A 26,241-nucleotide genomic window follows, 5' to 3' on the forward strand; every position below is an offset into this window, starting at 1 on the left:
CCTCTCTGGGAGATCTAAGCGGTGATGGAGAGCTGTTGGCCATCGATTGTGCGTTAGAGCTGACGATGAACTCCTGGCGCGGTGACACATGCTGTGCCGTTGACCAAGACTGCCAGAGGAAGAGGAGGATGAGGAGGAGGAGCGGCTGAGCTCTTCTTTCTGCTCCGTGTGAGAGGATCGTGATGATGATGGTGATGATGCTGCCTCATTTTGGCCAAACGTGTGGATCCCACTACCGTCAAAGCTGAAATGTTTGCAGAGCACAGGTGCATGGAGATCGCAGCTGCCAATATGGGAATTGGCTTTTTTTGGTTTCGATGCGCATCACAGGCGACCAAAGGAATACAGGAAGCAAATCTGCAGATGGCTGTAATGGATTCACGGTATAACTGATGGTGCTGCGCTATGATCTCCAGGGACCTTCAGAGTTGTGTAATGCGTTTATCCTATCCTATCTACAAGACGCGCTGCAGTGCAACCTCTCCTTGGGTGAGCGCTAATTGGGCCCAATGATGTAGAGCCAAATCCACCTGGATCAAGCGTTTCTTCCCCCTGTGACTTTTTATGTTAAATTGATTTCCTTTCTTTTATTCCCCGTGGTTTTTTTGGTCACTTTTATTTATTTGTTTTTATTAATTTAAGAGAAACATTTTGGGAGTAACCGGGAAGTAATTTTTTCAGCATCAGATATGTTTAGATTGTTCCCAAAGATGAAGTTTAGTTCATATGAGATATTTAAAGCCAGTCAACATTGTGACTGAATAGTCCCCTGACTTATTCTCAGTAGAGAAGAACTTTTCCTGTGTCTGTTGGGTCCTCCACAATGTCCAGATCAAACAGCGTCAGCCCACCCGGCGTCGGTGCGCCCGGGTTAAGGGGAGGGACCGAGCACAGATCAGCGTGGGGAGAGGCTGAGTCTGTGGCCAACGGCTGCCCATACTCAGCCAGATCCCCGCGCAAGAAGCTCACCCGAACCAACAGCCGCTGGAGGCAGGAGGAGGAGGCGGGGGATGTCGATCCGGAGCGCCGGCCTCCCGGGCGAGCCTCCACGACCGTCAGCAGGGTCAGCTTCAGGTCCCGGTCGGCTTGGCAGGACCATGGCGAGGAGATCCGAGTCAACAGCAACCCTGCGTCTGCAAAGCGTCCAGACGGCGGCGAGGTGAGACCCAAGTCCGTGGAGCTGGGTCTGGAGGAGCGGAGAGCCAAATCTAGGAGCGATAAGGGGGAGCAAGAGGAAGAGGTCATGCCGGAGGTGAACTTTTCCCTGGTGGCGTGCTGCGTCAGCGTCATGCACATTTTTAAATCCAAGAAGTTCCAGTCAGAGAAGCTGGAGCGGCTCTACCAGCGCTACTTCTTCCGCCTCAACCAGAGCAGCCTGACCATGCTGATGGGAGTGCTGGTGCTGGTCTTCACCGTCATGCTGGCCTTCCACTGCTCCGGAGCTCCGAGGGTCACCTACGTGGTGGTGTTTTCACTGGCCATATTCTTCACACTGGTGCTCATGGTGGTCTGCAACAGGAACGCCTTCCACCAGGACCACATGTGGGTTGTGTGCTATGTAGTGATCCTGCTGGTGATTGTGATCCAGGTGATAGGGGTGCTGCTGGTGCAGCCCAGGAGCGCCTCGGAGGGGATCTGGTGGACCGTGTTCTTTATCCATGTCATCTATACGCTGTTGCCCGTCAGGATGCGCGCCGCTGTCATCACTGGAGTTATCCTCTCCGCCATCCACGTGGCCATTTCTTGGATGTTGAACGGAGTGGACAGCTTTCTGTGGAAACAGGTATGTGCTTTGTTCAAGGGATGGCGCTCAGGGAGCTGGGATTTTACGCAGTCCTTGTGCGCAAAAAGGCACAAGTGCCAAAAGTTGAGTTTTGAGTGTCTTCTGCTGTATATTTTTTTTTTCATACTGATGGAACACGGAGTTATGTAGAATAAGATGATGATAGTTGCAAGCAGTTTATTGAAACAAAACCACCAAAATAAGCAGAGACAAAAAGTTTTTGGAAAGAGTAAGATGAGGGTCGCTCCTCACTGTATTGCAAGGACTAAAAAGAGCTACTTTAACTATACAGAGTTGAGTTTAACTCATTTTGAATGTACCAGGTTGCTTGTTTGTGTCAGCTTTTTAGATCTAATTTTAATCAGTTTACTGGTAGATAGGATGGTAATGATCAGATGAAGCTTTCTCTTCATTTTTGCAGAATTCTAAAATGACTGAATTGTTGGAGAACGTTTTCTCTTTATACGAGATATTTTCCGGCTTAAAATGGGATGAATCTGAAATATTGACATCCATTTTCTTTTTACAGGGTGGTTCATGTATTATTTGTAAAGGCTAAACTGTGAGTTGGTACAATGTCTTTAATTACTTTTGATATTTTATTTGTCATCATAACATTTCATATTTTGCCAGACTAGTCCAAGCTTTGGTTTTTTCCTTTCATTTTTAAAGGTCTTATTATATCATCCTATTTTTACGTTATTTCTACATTTTAGTGAGAATAATACCTGTTTTAAAACTTCAATTTGTTTGGCTCCATAGTTGCGTAATCCTCTTTGGGAAGGAGAGCTGTGTAAGCCTTGCAGCATTCATATCATGTTGGGCTACCTCCATATCAGTTATATTTATTTTTAACAAAACCTCTGCACTAACTGTTTAACAACAGTCAGAACTGAATTCTGTATGGCCAGAAATACCTGATACGTTGTGCAAGGAGTACATAGTGGTGAGATCCGGGCTTTAACCAAAGTTAGGAAGGAATTTCTTATCATATTTAAAAAAATGTAATAAGCAAGGCTAATGAAACACTTTGCATTAGTTTGATTTTCGAGGACAAGCTGATTTTAAATTAGTTTGTGTATATAGCAACCAAGCTGCAGAGTCTTAACTGAGCAATCGCCTCCTGATCCTCCTTTTCCCAAACCAGTTATCTGAAACCCCAAAGCTTCCTTTCAGGATTAGCATTTAGAATGTCACTTTAGGGGCTTTATGCCAAGAAGGGGAGTACGCAGACCACACTAGAGCAGGATTATGACATTTGTACCATAGAAATGAAATGTTTGGTCAACTTTAACATGGCAGAACATCTTAAGTGTAGCTGTATGGTAGTACGTTTCTTCAACAACAATTATGTTTGCATATTTCTATATGTGAAATAAAGTTGAGAGCAGTGAACTAACTAATATTTGTTTTTAACTGATTATCTGTGGATAAATATGTTTTCATTCAATCACTTTGCGATTAAAATTTAAGATAAAGTGGTCATGGTTAAATGGGATCAAGATAAAGAAAATGACTAAACATGACAAAGATTTTTTTGCCCCATTATTTATAAACTGTCGTTTTCTTTTGGATAATTCAAAGTATAATTCCATTGATGGGTCAGTGTGATAAATATTTAGTTTTATCAAGTTAAAAATGCCTGTGGCCTTTGATCATACATTAAAGAAACATCAGCCCAGTTGTATCATATCAGGGCCTTTTGTAGCAGAGAAATTCTATCTCAGCAGTTCCCTTTTTAGCTGCAGAGCCATAAAATAACATTTGTAAAGATCTCTCTATTGTTATTTGAAACTCTTTTTTTCTATTCATGACTATGCTTATTTATCTATTGCAACAATCATGGCAAAATATGCTGCCAGAAGTCATTTTTAAATGTAGTTTCTGGATATTATCTCAATATCCTGACTGTTTTAAGACTAAAAGTAGAGTTTTAATCCTAATTTTGAGCTCAATGGCAAAAAAAAAAAGAAAGAAAAAGGTTATTGGCTTTTGAAAACATGAGATGTTTAATTCAAACTGAACTCTACTCTTCTTTGTAGAGGTGTTGAAAACTGCAGGGTTAGGTTGATTGGTTTCTTTTGTCTTCACAAATAGTTCATTCAACATAAAGCAACAAAGCAAAATGTTTTATTCTTGAACATAATTCTTATCAGGAAAAGACTTAATCACAACAAAGGGAATGCAAAGATGTCCATTTGTCTTAAGTTCATTTGTTGGGTATCCGCTGATCTATGGGATATAATTGCACCTGTGTGAGTATCAAAATAATGATACAAAATGACAAATCCAAATATTACTGAATATACTCACTGTGGACTTCTAAAAGCAAAAAGAGAAGAGACAAAGGTCCAGATTGGACTTCTATCTGTTCATACAGTTATCAACAAGTATAAAAAGCATGGGAATGTCTAGTCATTGTACTATCCAGGAAGAAAATGGGTGTTCTGTCCAAAGATGAATGTGTTTTTGTGCAAAATATGTGCACCAACCCCAGAATAAAACTAAGACTTGCTGAAACTAGTAAGAATGAGCCATTATCCTCAGTGAAAGAAATCCTGCATTGATATGGGCTCAAAAGCTGCTCAGTGAAGAAGAAGCCATTATTGCAAAATCATCATAAGAACCAGGTTATAGTTGGCAAATACACGCTGGGACAGGCCCTGCGGTCTAATAAAACTAAACATTTGGAGACAAAACTGGGAAGTTTGAAAATCGGAGTACACTACCTCAGCTGTGAAACATGGTAGTGTTGGCAGCATCATGTCTTGGGGAGATTTTGCAGCAGGAGACCCTGGTACACTTCACTAAACAGGTGGCATCATGAGGAAAGAACATGGTGGAAATACTAAGGCAAAATGTCAGGAAATTAGTAAAGCTGTTTGGTCCAAATGGGTCTTCCAAATAGATAATAACCCTTAGCATACAAATTAATGACAAAGTGGCTTAAAAACAACACCAATGTTTTGGAGTGGCCATCACCAACTTCTAATTGGAGTTCCCTAGAACATTTGTGAGCAGAGCAGAAACGGTATCTGTGAAAGGCGACCTACGATTCTGACTCAGTTACACCAGTTCTGTCAGGAGGAATGGGCCAAAATTCCATCAAACTGTTGTCAGAAGTATGTAGAAGGATACCCAAAATGTTTGCCCCAAGTCATTTTGTTTAAAAGGCAACTGTACCAAATTACTAAAGAGTTGTATATAAACCTCTGGATTTGAAATGAAAGTAATAATCTAAAACAAAAAAAAAACACTCTTATTATGCTGGCATTTAGCAGATGGAACATTTGTGGTAATCAAACCAGACCGACAGAAACTGTCTGATTTAATAACAGACAGTAAAGTTTGTCTCTTTAAATAGTGTTTAATCTACGACTTGTTTAATCTGATTTTAAAATATTTAGCATTAATCGCCTAATTTGTCAGGCAGTGTGTCTGCAGATTGCAAAATAAATTATTAACTGAGCATTACTTTTAATGTAGCAAAATTGTATTGGAAATGTTTTGTTTTGCTAATCAATTTAATTAAATTTAGCAGTAGTTTTAAAGTGTTTATTCTGGGGAGTACGAAACTTTTTTTACTCTGTAACAAGTAAAACTAGACATTAGCTGGTTAATTGGCCAGGCTATCTGTTTCGCTGAAAGCTTTCAGTTGGCTACTTGCCAAATGCAGCGTTAAAACAACAGTTTTGAATGAGAGTAATGGGTTGTTATTTCGTATAAACACCAGGATTGTGTGTGTATTTAGTCACTGGGAATGACAGGAGCACAATATTTTGAATCGTGGTCGTCATGGCCATACAAGTGTGTACAATATCACAATTGCAAAGGACTGGCTTCGATGCAACAAGCAAGTTTCATATCCAATCAAATACTGCAACTGCTATATTGCAAGCACTGGTACTGTGATGAATTTAGTCTTGCATTTCAATAGTATATTAACATGCTTGTTAAATTTATATTTAGCCAGTTGAATGGACTCTAACTACCCCTACTGCCCACACCTGATGTATTTTTAGTGTCCAAGAAGCTAAAGCTCAGTGGTGGGGACCTTGTGTAATGGTAAAGAAAAATTTGGAAAATGTGGGTTAATTGTAATCAAAATTGTAATTGTTATTCACAGCAATAGTATTCCAATTATTTTATAATTTTCCTAATATCGTGCAACCTTACTGGAAATACAGTAGTTCTAAAGCCTGAATTTGTTTGTCTTGTAGCCAAAAGAGAATAACAGTAGCCTCCTTTTAGCCAGCTGAGCGCCAGTGTGCAGCAACAAACGGGGCAGGATGTGGTTATGGAGTGTTATGTTACTTTATGCTGGCTGCGGTCACTGTGTCACCTTCTCTTTAACTGTAGGAAAGATCTAACAAAAAATTTTCAATAGTTTTTAAACCATGCCATTTTAAGCCCCTGGTGTACCATTGTTCTGGTACTGTATTTAGCCCATGCTTACAGGTGACTTCAAAACGTCATAGCATCCCAAATGTTCTTGGTGATATTTTAGTCAGAATCTTAGTAAGCATTTCTTATGGCAGGTGGACTGTATCTTTAACAAAGATGCTTACACATATGGGTTTAATTTACCTTGATTTTTTTGAAGATGCACATAATGGAAAAGTTTACTTTCTCCAGCTCATTGTTATTATCCTTAAACTGGGCCCTGTGTTGATTGTGTCTCGCTGTAACTTCTAAATGGGTTGCCATTTTTGCATGCCTGGGTTTTGGCTGCTGACCCATTTTACTGTTTTTATCAGGCCCTGTAGAGCTCATAAACATTTGTTTTTACAGCACAGTGCTTATATTCAAAGCACTTTTATAAAAATACCTCAATGAACAGTAGAAAGTTGGGCCTTAATGTTTTACACCCAAAGACCCCCCTAAAGAATATGGAAGAATCTGTTAACCAAAGGAATTGTACAGTGCTGTGAAAACATCTTTAACGCCTCCTTGATTTCTTCAGTTTTTGCCTATCTGTCTAATTACATCTTTCAGATTACCAAATTGTTTTAATATCAAGCAAAGATAAAGTTGAGTTAATACAAATGCAATTTTCAAATGAATTCATTTATTGAGGGAAAAAAAGCTATCCAGCTCCAATCTGTTGGAGGTAAAGGTAATCCCAATGACAACTGACAGTGAGTCTTTTATGAGTAATTGTTTTAATTCTGACACATTGGTGGGTTTTCAAAAATAAACAGTCTGTTTAAGGTCACACCTCAGCATTTTAATTATAGTCAATTCTGAACTTTGACTAGGCCTCTCCAAAACCTTTATGTCTTTGACCTATTTAGAGTTGGGCTTGCTGGTGTGTTTTGATAATTGCTAGTGTTTCTGCAGTTGAAGGATCTTGTTGAATTCTAATTTTAAATGTATTTAAACCACTTTAAAAATAAATTAGCTTGGATTGTTGTTTGAGACAGATTTCTGATTGTTCTTGGAAATCTGTTGACAATAAAGACAAAATCAGCAAAGTTACAGCAAGATTGTTTTGGATTTTACTTTACAGCTTTATAGACATCCTTCTATTGCTTTTTCTTTTTTTGCTGCTTGTGTTTCCTCTACTTTTCCACTGATTTATTTTAACCAACTTAGCTTCATAAAAATGTTGTTAAATTTTGTTTCTTGTGGGGATTTTTTACAGAACACACTCATGTTTCTACACTGCCTGGCTAAAAAAAAACTCGTCACCTGGATTTAAGCAAATAGGTACGAGCCTCCCATTGGATAATTACTGCAGGGCGATTATGTTTCAGTGGTGCAATGAGTTTCTTCTCATTTCTTAAACAACCATGTTGAAAGACACATCCGATGGTCGTGGAGAAGATGTCAGTCTGTTTCATTGGCATGCATCAAGCAGAGAAAACATCTAAGGAGATTGCAGAAACTACCAAGATTGGGTTAAGAATTGTCCAACACATTATTAAAAACTGGAAAGATAGTGGGGACCCATCATCTTCAAGGAAGACGGATCCTGAATGATCCTTATCGGCAATCACTTAAACTCCAGTCCTCGAGGGCCAGTAACCTGCAACTTTTAGATGTTCCTCTGCTTCAACACAGCTGAATCAAATAATTAGGTCATTAGCAGGACTCTGGAACTTCAACTTGACTGCATACTGAGGAGGAAATGCAGTCGTTTGTTTGAGGTGTGTTGGACCAGGGACACATCTAAAAGTTACAGGATACTGCCCCTCGAGGACTGGAGTTTGACACCCCTGACTTAAAAGTTTGGTGAAATCAAATCGAAGAAAAACAACAGTAGAACTCCAGGCTATGTTTAATAGTAAAAATAAGAGCATTTCCACACAATGCGTAGGGAACCCAAAGGATTGGGACTGAAAAGCTGTGTAGCCTTAAGAAAACCACTAATCAGTGAGGCTAATCAGAAAAAAAGGCTTCAGTTTGCTAGGGAGCATAGAAATTGGACTCTGGAGCAATGGAAGAAGGTCATATGGTCTGATGAGCCCAGACTTACCCTGTTCCAGAGTGATGGGCGCATCAGGGTAAGAAGAGAGGCAGTTGAATTGACGCACTAATCATGCCTAGTGCCTACAGTACAAGCCCGTGGGGGCAGTGCTATGATCTGGGGTTGCTGCAGTTGGTCAGGTCTGGGTTCAACAACATTATGTGTTCCGCTGTCGCTACATGCATGCTCAGTATGAGGGATTGCTGCAAAGTCAACGCCAGTGACTGTCCACTGTCTCTACATGCTCATCCGGGAGGAGTGAATGCTGCAAGTCACTGACTGGATGCAATCTGCTGGGTTTCCTTAGATAGAAAAACCTTTTATCCAATTTGAATAAAAAGTTAACTCCGACTGCACTGTTCAATTGTTAGGATTAATTGGAATGTATGTACCTGACTGTTGTGAAGTGCCTTGAGACAACATGTGTTGTGAATTGGCGCTATATAAATAAACTGAATTGAATTGAATTGAAAAGAATGAGGTCAGCTGACTACCTGAATATACTGAATGACCAGGTTATTCCATCAATGGAGTTTTTCATTCCTGATGACACGGGCATATTCCAAGATGACAATGCCAGGATTCATCGGGCTCCAATTGTGAAAGAGTGTTTTAGGGAGCATGAGACATCATTCTCATAGATGTGTTGGAGAAGGCTTTGCGTAGCGGTCAGACTCTACCATCATCAATGCAAGATCTTGGTGAAAAATTAATGCAACACTGGGTGGAAATAAATCATGTGACATTGCAGGAGCTTATCGAAACAATGGCACAGCGAATGCGTGCCGTAAACAAAGCCAAAGCCGTCCAAGGAAATATTAGAGTGTGTGGCCTTTTTTTTTCGGTGGAGACTTTTTTTTTTGCCCAGGCAGTGTATATGGTTGTCATCAAACAATGTGTAATTTAGTGGGTGTTGTTTTTTTAACAAACAGCTCAAGGCCTTAGTAGTTATTCATTCACACAAAGAATAGGCAGGACTTATAGGAAATGCTTGCATGTCCTTATTCATAGCTGACCTTAATATAGGTTGATTCCTTTGTAAATGGAAATACTTTAAAGATACCATGTCTCTCAGGGACTGTGTTCAGTAAACAGTGTCAGAACTGAAATTTTGATAAATTGTATTTATATTACTTCAAACCTTTTTTTGCTTTGGGATCTTTGATTATTTGCTGTTTGGAAGTCATGTTTCCTCTATTATCCTTCACTTTTAAGATATTAAGGCAAGAAAGAAAATAACTTAGCCTCAGTTAAGGTCAGTGTTTATGGTTTAACTATAAAAAAGAGACTGGGCTTCCATGACAGAGCCCCCAGGCTAAAAAAAAAAAGAATCAAAAAGCCTGTCTCTTGTTTAAAAAAAGAAAAAAAAAAAAAATGATAACCTAAACTTTAGGGAAAATATTCTGCAGGCTGACAGGATTAAATGTGAACTTTCTGAAATTTGAGCATGCCGTTAGATCTGGTGTAAAACCAAGAAATAATTTTAGAAAACCATCATACACACACAGTCAAGCCCAACATGCCACTGGTCTTTTTTTCTGCCTGCAGTGGCCTATGCAAAGTTTAGACTTAAAACTGTAGTAGGTAACTTTTGTTATAATGAATGTTGTCCATATTTGTTAAAACTGTCACTATGTACTTACAGTAGAATATGGACAGATAATCTGTGAAAAAAGTCAAGCTCTTCTGGCTCCTCCCAGTGGTCCTACTGCCATTTGCAGAAATACATAGTCAGAAACAACCATTCAGAGCCAGGAGGAATGTCTTAGTGTTGTCAATCACACTCGTGTATGCACTGCTTAACAGTGTTGGTAACGTTACTTTAAAAAAACAAAACTAGTTATAGTTACTTTTTGGGAGAAGTAACTAGTAACTGAGTTAGTGCAGTAACTGAGTTACTATCAATGTAGGGCTCGGGTTGTTAGCCACAAGTTTGGAAGGGTGTAACGATGAGAGGTGCTTCTTAAGGTTGGAGTTGCTGGTCACGGACGTAGATAATTTCTTTGTTCCCGGACATAACTTGCAAATCACATGCACATTTTCGCCTTCAGTGAACATGAAATACTGCCAACACTTCCAACTTTCGAACGCTGTCTTTGAATTTACCAGAATCCCCTCAATTGTCATATTTCTCTCTTGCTGTTGGTTTACCCTGTCTCTGTGGTGAAAACCCACCTACCTGAGGCCTTCTCAGCCAGTCGGCGTCACGTATGCCGCTATTTGTCCGTGTCCCCCTCCCACTCTCCCCCAACTCCTGCTTTTTCCTTGAAGAGCTTTAAAAACACACTGCAGCTGTGGGAGAAAAGCAGATCTCTCTGCAGCAGCAGACTGTCCTCTTATTAAACCTTGCTTATTGAGTTATAGGTTGTCGCGTTACATTGTAAACATCATAACGGCATTACGGAAATGAGAAAAGTAATTAGTTAGATTACTCTGTTACTGAAAAAGTAACACAGTTACTAGCGCCCTTATTTTGTAATGCCGTTACTCCCAACATTGCTAATAAAAGCTGTGGCTCCGCTGTAAGGATGGAGGTGTGGAGGGAGGGCTGTAGCACAGCAGAGCGCAAGGGGGGAGGGACGTGTAAGGTGTGCTTGTTCAACCTTTCAGGTTAAGTCCATAGTAGTGGGCCACAGATGACGGATAAACCGCTATGGCACATTCACTGGCAGGGATGAAACATCAGTGATATGCTTTACATTCACTATGACCTGCCTATACCATTAGCACAGCTGAAGCACAAGAGCAATCTTGAGCTAGAACGACGGTACGCGCTGTGCGGGGGAGGACATTAGTGTGACCAACACTGCTAAGACATTCCTCCTGGCTCTGAATGGTTGGTTTTGACCACGAGTGGTGTATTTCTGCAAATAGCAGTAGGGCCACTGGGAGGAGCCAGAGGAGCTTGATTTGTTTTTTTCACAGAGAATCTGTCTCATATTGTACTGTCAAGTGTACTGTCATGGTGACATTGTGTATGTACATTTTAACAAAGGTTACCTACTGCAGCTTTAAATCTGACTTCAATGCATTGACATGGCTTTAAAATATTGAAAACCCTCTTATGTGCCTAAAAACAAAACTGTCATCAGTCAGTCATTTTCTACTGCTAATTCAGTAATTAATGCAGAAAGACCCCCGGCCGGGAATCGAACCCAGGACCTTCTTGCTGCAAGGCAACAGTGCTACCAACTGTGCCACCGTGCGCAAAAAAACAGATGAGTTAAAAAAAAAGCTCTAGAAATCTGTATGCAATTGCTGTGTTGATACGGATGACAGTTAATAGTTCTCTCTGTCATTAGCCTTACTTGTTTTCTTATGCTTTTTCAAACAAGGGTTAAGAAAAGTTACAAATTTCCACTATCGAGTTCCTTTTATTTAGAGCCCGTTAAATAAGATACCAGATAAAGCACCATAGCTTTGTATAATTCTTGCTTCTCTGTTTTGATTAAAAGCAATCGGATCATGTCATACATTTCTGCTTTTAGTTTCCATGTATATACAGTGACACTGTGAAACGTGGTATTTTTACTTAAGTTTGCCATACCATGCGAATCTGTTGCTGCTAGTTTGGATGTTTTATATGCTGCTCAAAAAAATAAAGGGAACACTTAAACAACACAATATAACTCCAAGTAAATCAAACTTCTGTGAAATCAAACTGTCCACTTAGGAAGCAACACTGATTGACAATCAATTTAACAGCTGTTATGCAAATGAAATAGACAACAGGGGGAAATCTTTGGCGATTAGCAAGACACACAATAAAGGAGTGGTTCTGCAGGTGGGGACCACAGACCACTTCTCAGTACCTATGCTTTCTGGCTGATGTTTTGGTCACTTTTGCATGTTGGTGGTGCTTTCACACTCATGGTAGCATGAGACGGACTCTACAACCCACACAAGTGACTCAGGTAGTGCAGCTCATCCAGGATGGCACATCAATGCGAGCTGTGGCAAGAAGGTTTGCTGTCTCTGTCAGCGTAGTGTCCAGAGCCGGAGAGGCTACCAGGAGACAGGCCAGTACACCAGGAGACGTGGAGGAGGCTGTAGGAGGGCAACAACCCAGCAGCAGGACCGCTATCTTTGCCTTTGTGCAAGGAGGAACAGGAGGAGCACTGACAGAGCCCTGCAAAATGACCTCCAGCAGGCCACAAATGTGCATGTGTCTGCTCAAACGGTTAGAAACGACTCCATGAGGATGGTTTGAGTGCCCGACGTCCACAAATGGGGGTTGTGCTCACAGCCCAACACCGTGCAGGACGCTTGGTATTTGCCAGAGAACACCAGGATTGGCAAATTCGCCACTGGCACCCTGTACTCTTCACAGATGAAAGCAGGTTCACTCTGAGCACATGTGACAGACGTGACAGAGTCTGAAGACACCGTGGAGAGCGATCTGCTGCCTGCAACATCCTTCAGCATGATCGGTTTGGCAGTGGGTCAGTAATGGTGTGGAGTGGCATTTCTTTGGAAGGCCGCATGGCCCTCCAAAGAAATGCCAGAGGTAGCCTGACTGCCTCGCCAGAGGTAGCCTGACTGCCATTAGGTACCGAGATGAGATCCTCAGACCCCTTATGAGACCATATGCTGGTGCGGTTGGCCCTGGGTTCCTCCTAATGCAGGACAATGCTAGACCTCATGTGGCTGGAGTGTGTCAGCAGTTCCTGCAAGATGAAGACATTGAAGCTATGGACTGGCCCGCCTGTTCCCCAGACCTGAATCCGATCGAGCACATATGGGACATCATGTCTCGCTCCATCCACCAACGTCACGTTGCACCACAGACTGTCCAGGAGTTGGTGGATGCTTTAGTCCAGGTCTGGGAGGAGATCCCTCAGGAGACCATTCGCCGTCTCATCAGGAGCATGCCCAGGCGTTGTAGGGAGGTCATTAAGGCACATGGAGGCCACACACAATACTGAGCCTCATTTTGACTTGTTTTAAGGACATTACATCAAAGTTGGATCAGCCAGTAGTAAGTTTTTCTTCTTTAATTTTCTGTGTGACTCCAAATCCAGGCCTCCATTGGTTAATAAATTTGATTTCCATTGATGATTTTTGTGTGATTTTGTTGTCAGCACATTCAACTTTGTACAGAACAAAGTATTCAATGAGAATATTTCATTCATTCAGATCTAGGATGTGTTATTTGAGTGTTCCCTTATTTTATTTGAGCAGTGTATAAAGGTGCTGAAAGTCTGAAATCTCCTATGGAGCCTGATGTTTTATGAAGTGGTACAGCAATATCTACAATTTTAAGTGACAGTTTTGAAAGTCTAAAGTGGTACTTGCTTCACACTTTCAGCCACACAGCACACATTATTTGAATCCCGACAGAAGGAATTAGTGCATCTTTTTTTACAGAGCATTTAGTTAAAATGCCATTTTAAAAACTCAATGAGACATCTCATCCTCTCAATTATCAAAGGAGTTTCTGCACTGTAAACTTGCAAAGAACGTGTCAATTAGTGAAAAGCCTGGAGTTTCGTTCTTTGCAACTCTTTTTTCTTTTTGAGGTCTAATGTTTAGCTATAGTACATAATAGCCCGGCTGATGGTTTAGTATGATTGTGTGAATAACATGTAGCTCTGCATCTGTTTGTGTTTTCAGCGGAAGCCACACTGTCATTTTGATGTGCTGATGTGGGAACAAACTGCTGGATTTGTTGTTCTTTCCTCACCATGCGGCAGTTTTAATATTTGTTCTCCCCAGTTCTTTACTGGAAGTTGTTCAAGATCCAGAGATGCTGAAAAAGAAAAGTAACATGAGATGTCTGACATTTCTAAAGCTTTCCTTTAATAAATTGCAGATTTTTCATTTAATGTGGAATGATTAGTTCAAATGTTTATTTTGCAGCTCATTTCCCGTAGAACAACCTTCCTGTCGGAACTGTATGGAGAGATTGTTTGTTGTATGGAATTTAGAGAGTACTGGTGGGTGTTCCAGTTTGGATCAAATGCAGTTTGGCATCGTTGCTTTATATGAACAATCATTCAATATATGTTTAATGAAGAACCATGAGACATTGAGAAATTTTCTTTGCTTCGCTCAGTTATTAGTCTTAGATACAAAAGTGTTTTAGCAAACAACAGTCTTTATTACGATTAGGAAAAAAGATTTCTTAAGATAAATAATTTCCTAATGTTAATTTTCATAGTAAAATGCTTATCCACCCAGTTAATTTTAAGGGTGGTGGTGTTGAAATAAAGTACTGCAAGGACTCCAGTAAGGAGTCAAGCAAATGTCAAGCAGTCACTCAAAGTTTAGTCTTTTTTCTGTTCTTAATGTAAACCCTCTGTAGTGTTTTTCTATTTTATAAGTGTAAATATAGGTATCTGGGATGGTTATATATCGAGGACCTTTCTCTATAATTTAAACATCCTGGGGTGAAAATAAATATCCTTGAATAAAAACTAAATACATTTAAAATTAGTTTTCTCTGCTTTTATTACTGTGCACCAAATATCTGTCAATAGATTAATATAAATTCTGTATATATATGTCATCTGTATAAATATATAATACCAAGCACACACTTTTGATTTGCCTTCACATTAGTCATTTTCCATAATGCATTAAAACAAGCTGATTATGCCATTTAATTCCCTCTCGGACCTTGAAATTAATACGTTAACACAACTTTATGTGTGTGATCAACGTTCCTTTTTGTCCCTTCCAACACCCTTTTTAAATACATTGTTGAGAGAATTACTCAAATATTACCTCAAGAAAACAGTTTTGCAGTCCTGAGGAATGGCTTTTTGCAGTCGCTGTGGCGCCTGCCAGATGGGAGTAAGGAGATGAGGTTGTACATGGGGTATGTATTATCCTGCAGGATAGTATTTGCTCGGCGGAAGCAGTGAGTCCTGAAATGATCATCAATCGAGGGCAAGGGGAGTCCGATGATTGTCTCAGTGGTTCTGATCACATGTCTGAGGGATTTCTTGTTTGTTTTTGTGCAGTTTGTGTACTAGACTGTGCTGCAGTAAGTTAAGACAGACTCAGTGAAGCAATGGCAAAAAGTCCTTAGCAGATCAACACATTCGATGTATGAATGGGTGCGCGTTTGTGAGTGCAACTGGTTGAATGTGGCTAAAGAGTAAAGCAATGAGTAGTCAGTATTAATAGAAAAGCGCTATATAAATTCAGTCCATTTAATGAAGGATGCTCCTGTTAAGGCTATTTTACCTGAAACCACCACTGATGCAGTCCAACTAAGGATATCCTTTGTAAAATCGGTGCTGCCGCCTTCTGCTGCAGATTCAGAAAACTCGCCTCTGTGTCCCTGTATTTTAGCAACAGATTGTATGTCAAAAACACCAAACTACGTTTTTTCCACAGCGATGTATACCCATGGTACACTGTTTTATGTTTAGGCTGAAATGGAGGAAAAGGATTTGGGTATTTTCTTCTGTTTTATCTGTTTTTTCTAAATATAGTGAAGCCTCAGAAAGGTGGTTCAAGGCAAGGCATGGACGGTTTATTTATAAAGCACATTTCAGCAAAAAGACAAAGTGCTTTACAAAAAACCATCAGAAAGTACATTGCAGTGGCATGATAACGTATAAAACCGAAGGTAAAGAAAAGTAAACAATAGTTGGACTACAAACTAAAATTAATGAATGCACTCAATGCTTTTAGGCCCATATTTCCTGAACATAAAATCAGACGTTTCTCCCTGTGGAGGAGGCAACTCTTTCAAAAGCAAATCTAAACAAAAGGGGTTTTGACCTTGATTTAACAGAACTCAGGGATTCTGCATTCTTGCAGTTTTCTGGATGTTTGTTCCAGATTAGAGATAAGAATTGAATGCTGCTCCTCAGTGTTTAGTTGTGTTTCTGGGGATGCAGAGTAGACTTGAACCAGAAGACCAACAACATAAAATCTTTAATGTATTTTGGTGCTAAGCCATTCAGTGACCTTTAAACTAACAGAAGTATTTTAAAGTCTATTCTCTGAGATACAGGGAGCCAGTGTAGGGACTTTAGAACTGGGGTGATGTGCCCTACTTTGTTGTCGTTTTGAAGGACTAGTGTTTCACCTTACTGAGCAGAGCCTCACCTGAGCAAGTTGCATCATACAAACAGGAAGCTGCAGCAACCAATGCAGTGTCTCTGTAATGGTTCTTTCACCCTGGATGTCATTCTAACGGTTGGAAAAACTCATAGTTTGCTAGGTAAAATTCAGACTTGTTGGATCACAAACACATATTAACCAGTTTCACAATATTGTGCATTTTGCTCATGCACTGATGACACTTAAGACAAGAACCCACACATGCACGTGGAGAAAATGCAAACTCAATGCTGAGATTCGGACCCAGGACCTTCTTACTGGAAGCCCTGTAGATATCATGATATCCTGTATTGGCTCACTGTTTTGTGTACATTGTTCATGTGTCTCTTGTTCTTTTGGCTTTTTAGTATTCAAAAGCCTTTTAAAATATACTCTAAATGATCACTTGTTGTAGCAGCTGAAAAAGGATTTGATGGTACAACTTCATGGTTTCCACATTGTGTTTCCACTGTGGTTAGCTGAGCAACATATAAGCTCGCACTGGGACCATCTTTGCTCCACTCTGCTTGTCTGCCATTCATTAGCATTAATTATTTTGTTTGCCTTGTGGAAATACCAACTCATAAAGGAATTATTTTCAGAAGAAATTATAAATTATGTTATGCATCCCTAATGTGCAATCATGTGGTTTAGTGTGGTAATTCTTCTGTGGGTTAGTATTCCACTCAGGCTGAAAACTACAGCTCAAATTAGATTTGTGGTATTAATATGGTTGTTTTTTTTTTTTTTTATCATCCATGTAAATAAAACTATTAATCTTAATTAAACCCTGAACTAATATTTAGATGGACTCATCATTATGTGACAACTACATTTATTTGTCAGCAGTTCCTTATATTGTGTTTCTGATTTATCCATTAGTGGCAGTGAAGAGCATTAAACTTGCTTTTTGAAGCAATATGTCTATTTAAAAAAGCTTGTTTGTCCTAAGAATTAACAAGGTACTAGAACTGTGGTTTACACTTTTTTTTAATGTGCGTCCTTAATGTGATGCTTTTCACCAGTCAGGGATAAAAAGTTTGATTAATTAACACCCCAACTTTGTACAACATTAACTTATTAAGAGTGCAGGAAGAACATTACTACTTCTGGGGAAAAACAAATACAACTGCTGGATCCGTCGTCATAGACATTAATAAGCATGATTCGGTCAGCAGTGTCAAGGTATACCAAGGTTTTAAAAAGTTTGTTTCTGCCTTTTAAAATCCTTTTAAATGAGGTGTTAGAGACATGTTGTGGTTATATTGGGCACACAATAAAGCAGTACTGATCCTCCACTCCCACTATTTGTTGATGTGCACTGCCAGTCAGCTGGTTGAAAGAAGGCTACCGCACTTTCACTTGCTTAAAAGAATACCAAGAGAATCACATTATAGCCCTTGCATAGACTCCAATGATTTTTATATAGCCTTCTGTGCAATTGGCTTCACCTTTTTATTGTCTTATTTGGTAGCAAAACAAACCACACAGTTAAAGAGGACCATATTTTATCCAGATCACAATGTGTGCTCCACAAGTCAGTAGGACAACTAAGCTCTATAGTTATTGTGGTGTATAGACTACTTTCTAAGTTTCTAGGCATGACATTGAATGTTTCTTGTTGGGCTTAGATTGTTCATACAAAAAACTTGCTGTCTGAGGAGAAAAATACTGTTTCCACTGCTTTGGATTGGAAAACGGGAAGATCCCAGGCAAAAATTATTGTAGTCTATTAACTGACAGGAATGTACTCGTACTCGTTGTTGTCCGTTTTATCCGGGACCGGGTTGCAGGGGCAGCCGACTCAGCAGATACACCCAGACGTCCCTCTCCCCAGACACCTCCTCCAGCTCCTCCGGGGGGGGAGCCCAAGGCATTCCCAGGCCAGCTGAGAGACATAGTCCCTCAAGCATGTGCTGGGCCATGTCCTGGGCCTCCTCCCAGTTGGATGTGCCTGGAACACCTCCCGAGGAAGGCGTCCAGGAGGCATCTGGTATAGAGGCCCGAGCCACCTCAACTGGCTCCTCTCGATGTGGAGGAGCAGCGGCTCTACTCCAAGCTACTCCCGGATGGCCGAGCTCCTCACAACGGACTGACACAGCGCCCCCGTTACTGCGGGAGCCGCACCGATCCGTCTCTCACAGGAATGTTTTTCCAATCAGGTGTGCTGAAATCAGATGTGCTGAAGTAGGTAAACATCTAAAAAATACAGGGCAATGTACCTTGAAGACCAGGGTTGAAAAACACTGGTTTAGATATTAAAACAAAAACAAAAAATAAAAAAACATTGCTGATTAAAAGGCTTTTGATCTACTGCAGTCATCTGAATCAGGAGTGTTAAAGTAGACAAACATCTAAAACAAGCAGGGCAGTGTGCCTTGAGGACCAGTGCTGGAAAAATCCGGATCTAAACCAATGAACACCTCAAACAGAATGTGTAAGTTGTGTATTGTTGTCGTTCTCCAATTTATTTGTGACAAATGTTTGTGTTCAAACCTTCAAACCAATGGAAATGCTGACCTTTATTTGTTCAGAATGAACGCAGGGTTCGCCAGTGGATTGCCATCTTATCATTTTAAGTTATGAAACCAGGGCTGATCTGTGCTCTTTCACAGATGTGACATAATTTGGGCTTAGTTGTATTTACATTATTTTCTTGAAAAACTTTAGAAATAAACTGCATTATTGCCTTCGTTGCCATGTACCGTGGTGGTTCCCACATGCATGCAGTCTATAACCATCTCTATTGTGTCAGCCAAGAGATACATCTGCGTTAACCCCACCGTGAGATTAGGGACATCGAGTGCAGTATGACGTACATAATCTTGCCTTTGTAAGATTTTGTGAAAGCAGAGTGAAGGAAATTGTAGAATATTTTTACTTTGCAACAACATCATTTTGATATTACTAGCAATCCCATGGGTGTAAATAATAGAATTAGCTTGTTTTGCTCATAGTAAATGTTGATAGGTGTCTGCTAGGATAGAGATAAAAGAACTTCCACTTCTAACTTTCATGAACAGACAGGTAGGGTTGTGTAGGAGTGTTCTGTGGTGCCACATAATCTTCGCATATTCTATGAGACATTGGAATTACATTTTTATTTGCTCTCACACTTGACCGAAACTGTGGCATCGAAGTACATGATGGCAATTGTTATATCACTTTAAGTTTGCACTTTGAAATTGTTTCTACACATTGACATCAAATAGGCTGGACACCATTTGGCACCTTTTCACTGAATCCAATATATTAGCTTCAGCTGTAATTGAGTACCAAGTGGCTACGTAGAGTGAAAATGCTGAGATACAGTATGTTTCAAGCTTTAAATTACAAATATGCTTTGGTTCTGTGCTGACTCTTTGACTCCGTTTGTATTTTCTTTGGCCTATAACAGAATATTTGTCTTGCTCACTATGATCAGGTTGGCCACGGTAGAAATGTGGTAATTCTCCTATGGTGTCTCTCTACAAGTCTCCCATATTTTTTATTTTTTTTATCTCCACTGCTATGCAAAACATTTAGATAATATGAAAGGTTGCTTTAAGAAGTGATCTTATTGGTACAGTAAGAACAGTATTTATAGTCCTATGATTTTATAATCCTGGCCATGTATTTGGAGAACCAGCTGCCTGCAGAATAACCTAAGGCCTGGTCAGATGCTTCTCTCAGAACTTTGCTTGGTCTAAAATGTTTTTGAATCAGGACATGAATGATCGTAATATGTATTTGCTCATAGCAAAAGACATGGTGAGTCATATGACCTCAGTACCTACACTGTTCAAAAGCTGTAGTGTGTTTGAGACTCTCAGTAAGCTCTTGAGCATTTTTCATGAGCATTGTGTAATACTGATAGGTTAGTTCATAAATCAATCCTTTGCAGAACCACCTTTTTTGACGTTGCAGCTGCAAAACCATTGACAGTATTTCTCTACTACCTTTGCACATCTAACACTGAGACTGAAACTTTTGAAAGTTCAAGTCTTGCCACATATTTCAAATTAGACTTAGTTTTTTACTTTGACTGGACCTTTCTAACATAAATATCCTTTGACCCAAACCATTCCATTGTAGCTCTGTATGGTCAGGGTTGTTATGTTGCAGCCAGGTGAATGTAACGGCATGTCACTCTTCCCAGATTTTTTATTTTTAAATTGGTGTAATAAAATTACATTTTCTATATTTCCTTGATTTGATTAATGCTTAAATAAGAGCAGGGCCACCCAAACATAGTACTATTTGTTGTGGCACCAATACTTTATCCAACTCAAATTTAAGATTATTGAACCTTTTCCAAAAGATAACTCCTTTTGACTTTGTTGAACAATTCGCCTAAATTTGTTTCACTAATTATTTTCTGCTTTTAAAACCAATTGAGTCCTCTGGAGCAGAGCACATTTTACACCTACCCATCTGTATAATGGCTGTGGGTTGTCACCTATTGCAATAATGCTTTACTGATGCATAAAGGACTGTTTGTCTAAAAACACTGGTTTATGATGATTAACTATTATCTAAATCACTTTTATTCATATCAGAATCAGCTTTATTGCCAAGTTCGTGCATACAAACAAGGAATTTGCCTCCGGTACACTTTGCTCTTTTGTTCTGTTTTTGCATTACAGAATATACAAATGTACAATTTATAATGTACAATATACAATGTACAATGTACAATGCAATATTCTGCATTACAGAATATACAAATTTACAATGTACAATATACACATATCTAATAGAAAAGGTGCATTTGCAACATCTGTATGCTGTTGTTCTGTACTCTATTGAATGTTCATCAGAGAAACAGCCTGGGGGAAGAAACTGTCGGTTTTAGTGAACAGTGCTCTGTAGCGGCGGCCTGAAGGTAAAGCTCTGAACAGTTTATGTGCAGGGTGTGTGGGGTCTGCAGAGATTTTTGCAGCTCTTTTCTTGACCCTAGACCTGTATAAGTCCTGGATGGAGGGAAGGTCAGCCCTGATTATTCTCTCTGCAGTCCCTATTATTCGTTGCAGTCTGGACCTGTCTTGTTTTGTGGATGAGCCAAACCACATTGAGATGGATGAAGACAGGACAGATTGAATGATGGCAGTGTAGAAGATGACCAACAGCTCCTGTGGAAGGTTGAACTTCTTGAGTTGCCTCAGGAAGTACAGTCTCTGCTGGGCCTTCTTTCGAACAGTGTCTATGTGTGAAAACCATCTCAGGTCCTCAGAGATGGTGGTTCCTAAGAACCTGAAGTGGTCCACGGCCGATACAGTGTTGTTGAGGATGGTGAGGGGGGTGTATGGGGGTGGTGTTCTCTGAAGGTCCACCACCATTTCCACAGTCTTGAGTGGGTTCAGTTCAAGGTAGTTCTGACCGCACCAGTGTACCAGCCGATCCACCTGCTGTCTGTATGCAGACTCATCACCGTCCTGGATCAGTCCAATGACAGTGGTATCATCTGCAAACTTAAGGAGTTTCACGGACGAGTCCGATGAGGTGCAGTCATTTGTGTACAGGGAGAAGAGGAGTGGGGATAGAAGACACCCCTGGGGGGCACCAGTACTTATTGATCTGGATCGGGAGAAGATGCTCCCCAGTCTCACCTGCTGCTGTCGGTCCGTCAGGAAGCTGTTAATCCACTGACAGGTGGAGGCTGGGACGTTGAGCTGTGTGAGCTTCTGGTAGAGGATGTCTGGTATGATCGTGTTGAAGGCCGAGCTGAAGTCTACAAACAGGATCCTGGCGTACGTCCCTGGACGGTCGAGGTGTTGCAGGATGAAGTGTAGACCTAAGTTAACAGCATCATCTGCCGACCTGTTTGCTCGGTAAGCAAATTGCAGGGGGTCCAGCAGGGGGCCTGTGATGTCTTTCAGGTGCTTCAACACCAGCCGCTCAAAGGATTTCATGACCACAGACATTAGGGCTACAGGCCTGTAGTCATTTAATCCTACGATGGTGGGTTTCTTGGGAACCGGGATGATGGTGGATCGTTTGAGGCAGGAGGGGTCCTCACATTTCTCCAGTGACTTGTTGAAGATCCTTGTGAAGATTGGAGCAAGTTGATGGGCGCAGGCTTTCAGACATGATGGGTAGACGTTATCAGGTCCTCCAGCTTTCTTTGTTTTCATGCGCTGAAAGAGCCTATTTACCTCTTCCTCGGAGATCTTTAGTGCAGGCAGAGGATCTGATGGTGGGGGGTTGGTTGCTTTATGGGAGTAATTTGTTCCTGAATGGGATGTAGAGGGGATGATTTGAGGTGTGAATGGCTTCTTGTCATGTCTGCAGTAGAAGCCATTCAGACGGTTGACCAGGAGACGACTCTGTTCAGGATGGGTGGGGGGGCTCCTATAGGCAGTCAGGTTTCTCAGACCAGTCCATACAGCTGAAGTGTCACCAGTAGAAAGGCTGTTCTTAAGCTTCTCACTATACCTTCTCTTAGCTGCTTTGAGTCCTCTGGCACAAATACTGGGGTTGACTAGAGTGCTTTACAGGCTGAAAGCATTAGATAAGATTTAAAAAAAAATCTTGAAGTCTGACTTTAAATATCTATTGAAACTGATATTTTTAGATTTTAACACTTTTGCTTTAGCTTTTAGTGCTGTTTTTTACACATTCCATGTGCTGTATTTATATTAAGTTTATAATTAGATATATTGTAACGGTCTGTATTCACAGTCAGTTGCACAGCTGCTAAATCTGAAATAAAGACTGTAGGAATGGACGGGTTCTGGGTCAAGATGAACTTCCATCAGAGCAAATATTAGTTTAACAAATTCTGCTGCTGTTAAAACTGTGGGTTTTTAAGGAGAAAAAATATTAACATGGTTTGAAAGGTTGCTATACCCAGTGACACATTTATTGGATAATAGTGTAATTTAATGAGTCTTCCCACTGTAAACGGGAATTAATTATTCATGAGCGGAGAAAAAAGTAGAGAAGTAACAGCTAAATAAAATAGCTGTTTACTATTTTTTGAAACAAAGTCAGGAACATAGGTTGGCAACATTTGTTTTTAACTGTTTAAACAACTATTATTGCTGTGCAACCGCATAGGTTAGGAATGACAAAATTCCTTCTTTTTTTGGTCTTTAGTAGAGCACAAGAGGTTCTTCAAGAAGACAAATCCTCATCAAGGGTAGTGGTCCCTGTGCCTTGCAAAAGTATTCACCCCCTTGGCTTTTTATCTGTTTTGTTACATTTCAACCTGTAATTTAAAGGTTGTAAATTCTTTTTTTTTAATGTGATAGATCTGCTGTAGTCTAAGTTGGTGAAACAAGACAAATATATCTTAAAGAAAAAGAAACTAATTGGCATGAAAATTGGCCTGTGCAGCTTTATACCAGTCATTATTCACCCCGTTTGCTATAAAGCCCCTAAACAAGTCTGGTGCAACCAATTGCCTTCAAAAGTCACATAATTAGTGAAATAAAGTCCATCTGTGTGCAGTCTAAGTGGCACATGATCTGTCAGTATAAACAGACCTTTTCTGGAAATGCCCCAGAGGCTCAAACACCACTAAGCAAGGGACATCACACCATGAAGACAAAGGAGCTCTCCAAACAAGTCGGGGACAAAGTTTTTAGAAGTACAAGTCAGGGTGAAGTAAAAAACATATTCAAATCTTTAATGTTCCCCTAGAACACTATAAAATCCTTAATTTCAAATGGAAAGCACATGGTACAACAACAAACCTGCCAAAAGAGGGCCACCTCTCACAGACCAGGCAAGGAGGGCATTAATCAGAGGCAGTACAGAGACCAATGGTAACCCTGGAGGAGTTGCAGAGTTTCACAGCAGAGACTGGAGAATCTGTCTAAAGGACTACAATAAGCTGTACACTCCATAGAGCTGGGCTTTATGGTAGAGTGGTCAAAAAGGTATTAATTAGTGTTAAAAATAAGAAGGCACATTTTGATTTGGCCAAAAGGCATGTGTGCAATTCCTCAAATGTATGGAGGAAGGTGCTCTGGACAGATGAGACTAAAATTGAACATTTTGGCTACCAAGGACAACACTGTCTGGCGCAAACCGAACACATCCCATCACCCCAAGAACACCATCCCCACAGTGAAACTTGGTGGAGGGAGAATCATGCTGTGGGGATGGTTTTCAGCAGCAGGAACTGGGAAACTGGTCCGAGTTGGGGGAAAGATGGATGGTGCTAAATACAGGGATATCTTTAAGCAATACCTGTGTCAGTCTGCCTGTGATTTAAGACTGGGTCAGAGGTCCACCTTCCAGACCCAAAGCATACTGCTAAAGCATCACTCAAATGGTTTAAGGAGAATCATTTAAATATGTTTGGCATGGTCAAAGTTCTCAATCCAATTGAGAATCTGTGGTTAGACTTAAAGATTGCTGTTCACAAGCAAAAACCATCCAACATGAGGAAGCCGGAGCAGTTTGTCTTGAGGAATGGGCAAAAATCCCAGTGGCAAAATGTGGCAAGCTCAGAGAGACCTACTGACTTTAAGGGGGGTGAACAGTTATGCATGCTAAAGTTTTATTTTTGTCCTATATGTCGTTTGCTTCACAACAAAAAAATAATACATCGTCAAAGTTGTAGGCATGTTCTATAAATAAGAAGTGCAAATTTTCCATTTTAGGCAACAGAACATCAAAAATGCCAAGATGGGTGAATACTTCTGCAAGGCACTGTATGTGTATTTTAGGACAGAAATGAAGTGCAAAAACTGTGAGCCAGAGATATTTGGACTCTGTTTTTCCTCCATTTTTGTCCACCCCAACACGGACCTCCTTGCTGGAGAGAATTTTACCTCAGAGTGGTAGTAAGATAAAATAAAGACTACAGTAAATAATGTGTTGTAATCTAATCCAGAAAAAATTAGGACATGATGTATTGTTTGTCTGCGGGCCTTTGTATGTTGTAGCATATTTATTGTTATTAGCCAAATCCTGCTTGCTGACAGCAGCATAGGCAGTGATTCCCTGTCTCATATTTGCAGGCTCGCCTCTTAATCGGTGAATCAGAAGTACTCCATGGACAGAGACAGTAAATCTCCTGGTATTGGTCATAGCTGGAGCTGGAACAGAAAGTGGATACCGGGTTCAGCCTCATGAATACAACTTGCATTATAATGTGAGTGTGTGTGGGTGGCCTCATGTCTAAAATCATTAGAATTCCTGAAATCCCAGGAAGCAATTAGTCCCTGCTTCTTGGCACTATCTAATCTGTTGTTCACCTTCCACCTGGTCATACTCTGTGCAGTCCACTGTAACCAAAGCTTCTAATTGGACTCAGTAGATCCAGGGCAAGGTTTTATTTTATTTTATTAAAAGGAAATCAAAATAATAAATTTTTTACATGTTTACTAAACAGTAAAAAAAAAAGTTGTGCAACGTTTACTATACCTAAAATAACATGCATATGCAATGTAGCCATCTTTGATTCAAATAGACCATTGAATACTTCTGTCCCACTGTTGAACAGCTTTGTTTGTTTTGATGAAAACATAATATTGTTTTCCACCTTACTACACATCTGACATTATAGCATACACATTTTGATTACCAAATAAATCAGGCTGCCACAGATTTGTTTGGGAATTTCAAAAAGACCTTGTCGCATGAGCACCATGGCTGTCGCATGCCATGTGTAATGCACATTTTTACCACTGCGTCAGAATCATTAAGCTTGACCTACTTACGGATTATTTTGGCTAATAGTTTTCTGACCACTTGGTGCCCCTCATGCAGCATTAAGATTTAATTACCAAACTGTGATCATAGTATTAAAAAAGAAGGTGATAGTATTGCAAAAGCAATAGCTTCTCAAAAGTAATGTACCCAGTCCCAATGCAGCAGAATGCTGTGAATGCCACACTCAACACACCACCAAACATGGCAAGATGGGACACATTGTTACAGGAAGTTAATTGTTTCTTAGTTTATTAATGTATGAAACTTCTTGTTGTCATTTTTTAAG

At 40.3% G+C, this 26,241-nt stretch overlaps 1 protein-coding gene across 2 annotated transcripts in view; it reads left to right on the forward strand.

Moving 5' to 3' along the window:
* Positions 1–823: 823 nt before the first annotated feature.
* The window catches only part of adcy5 (adenylate cyclase 5), a 134,057-nt gene continuing 108,639 nt past the window's right edge, over positions 824–26,241 (forward strand). For both annotated transcript variants that reach the window (XM_047370666.1, XM_047370667.1), the window contains exon 1: positions 824–1,783. In XM_047370666.1, coding sequence (XP_047226622.1) covers positions 824–1,783 — 960 coding nt within the window. The remainder of the gene's footprint in view (positions 1,784–26,241) is intronic.

Source organism: Girardinichthys multiradiatus, chromosome 7 (assembly GCF_021462225.1).
Source record: "Girardinichthys multiradiatus isolate DD_20200921_A chromosome 7, DD_fGirMul_XY1, whole genome shotgun sequence".
Lineage (NCBI taxonomy): Eukaryota > Metazoa > Chordata > Actinopteri > Cyprinodontiformes > Goodeidae > Girardinichthys > Girardinichthys multiradiatus.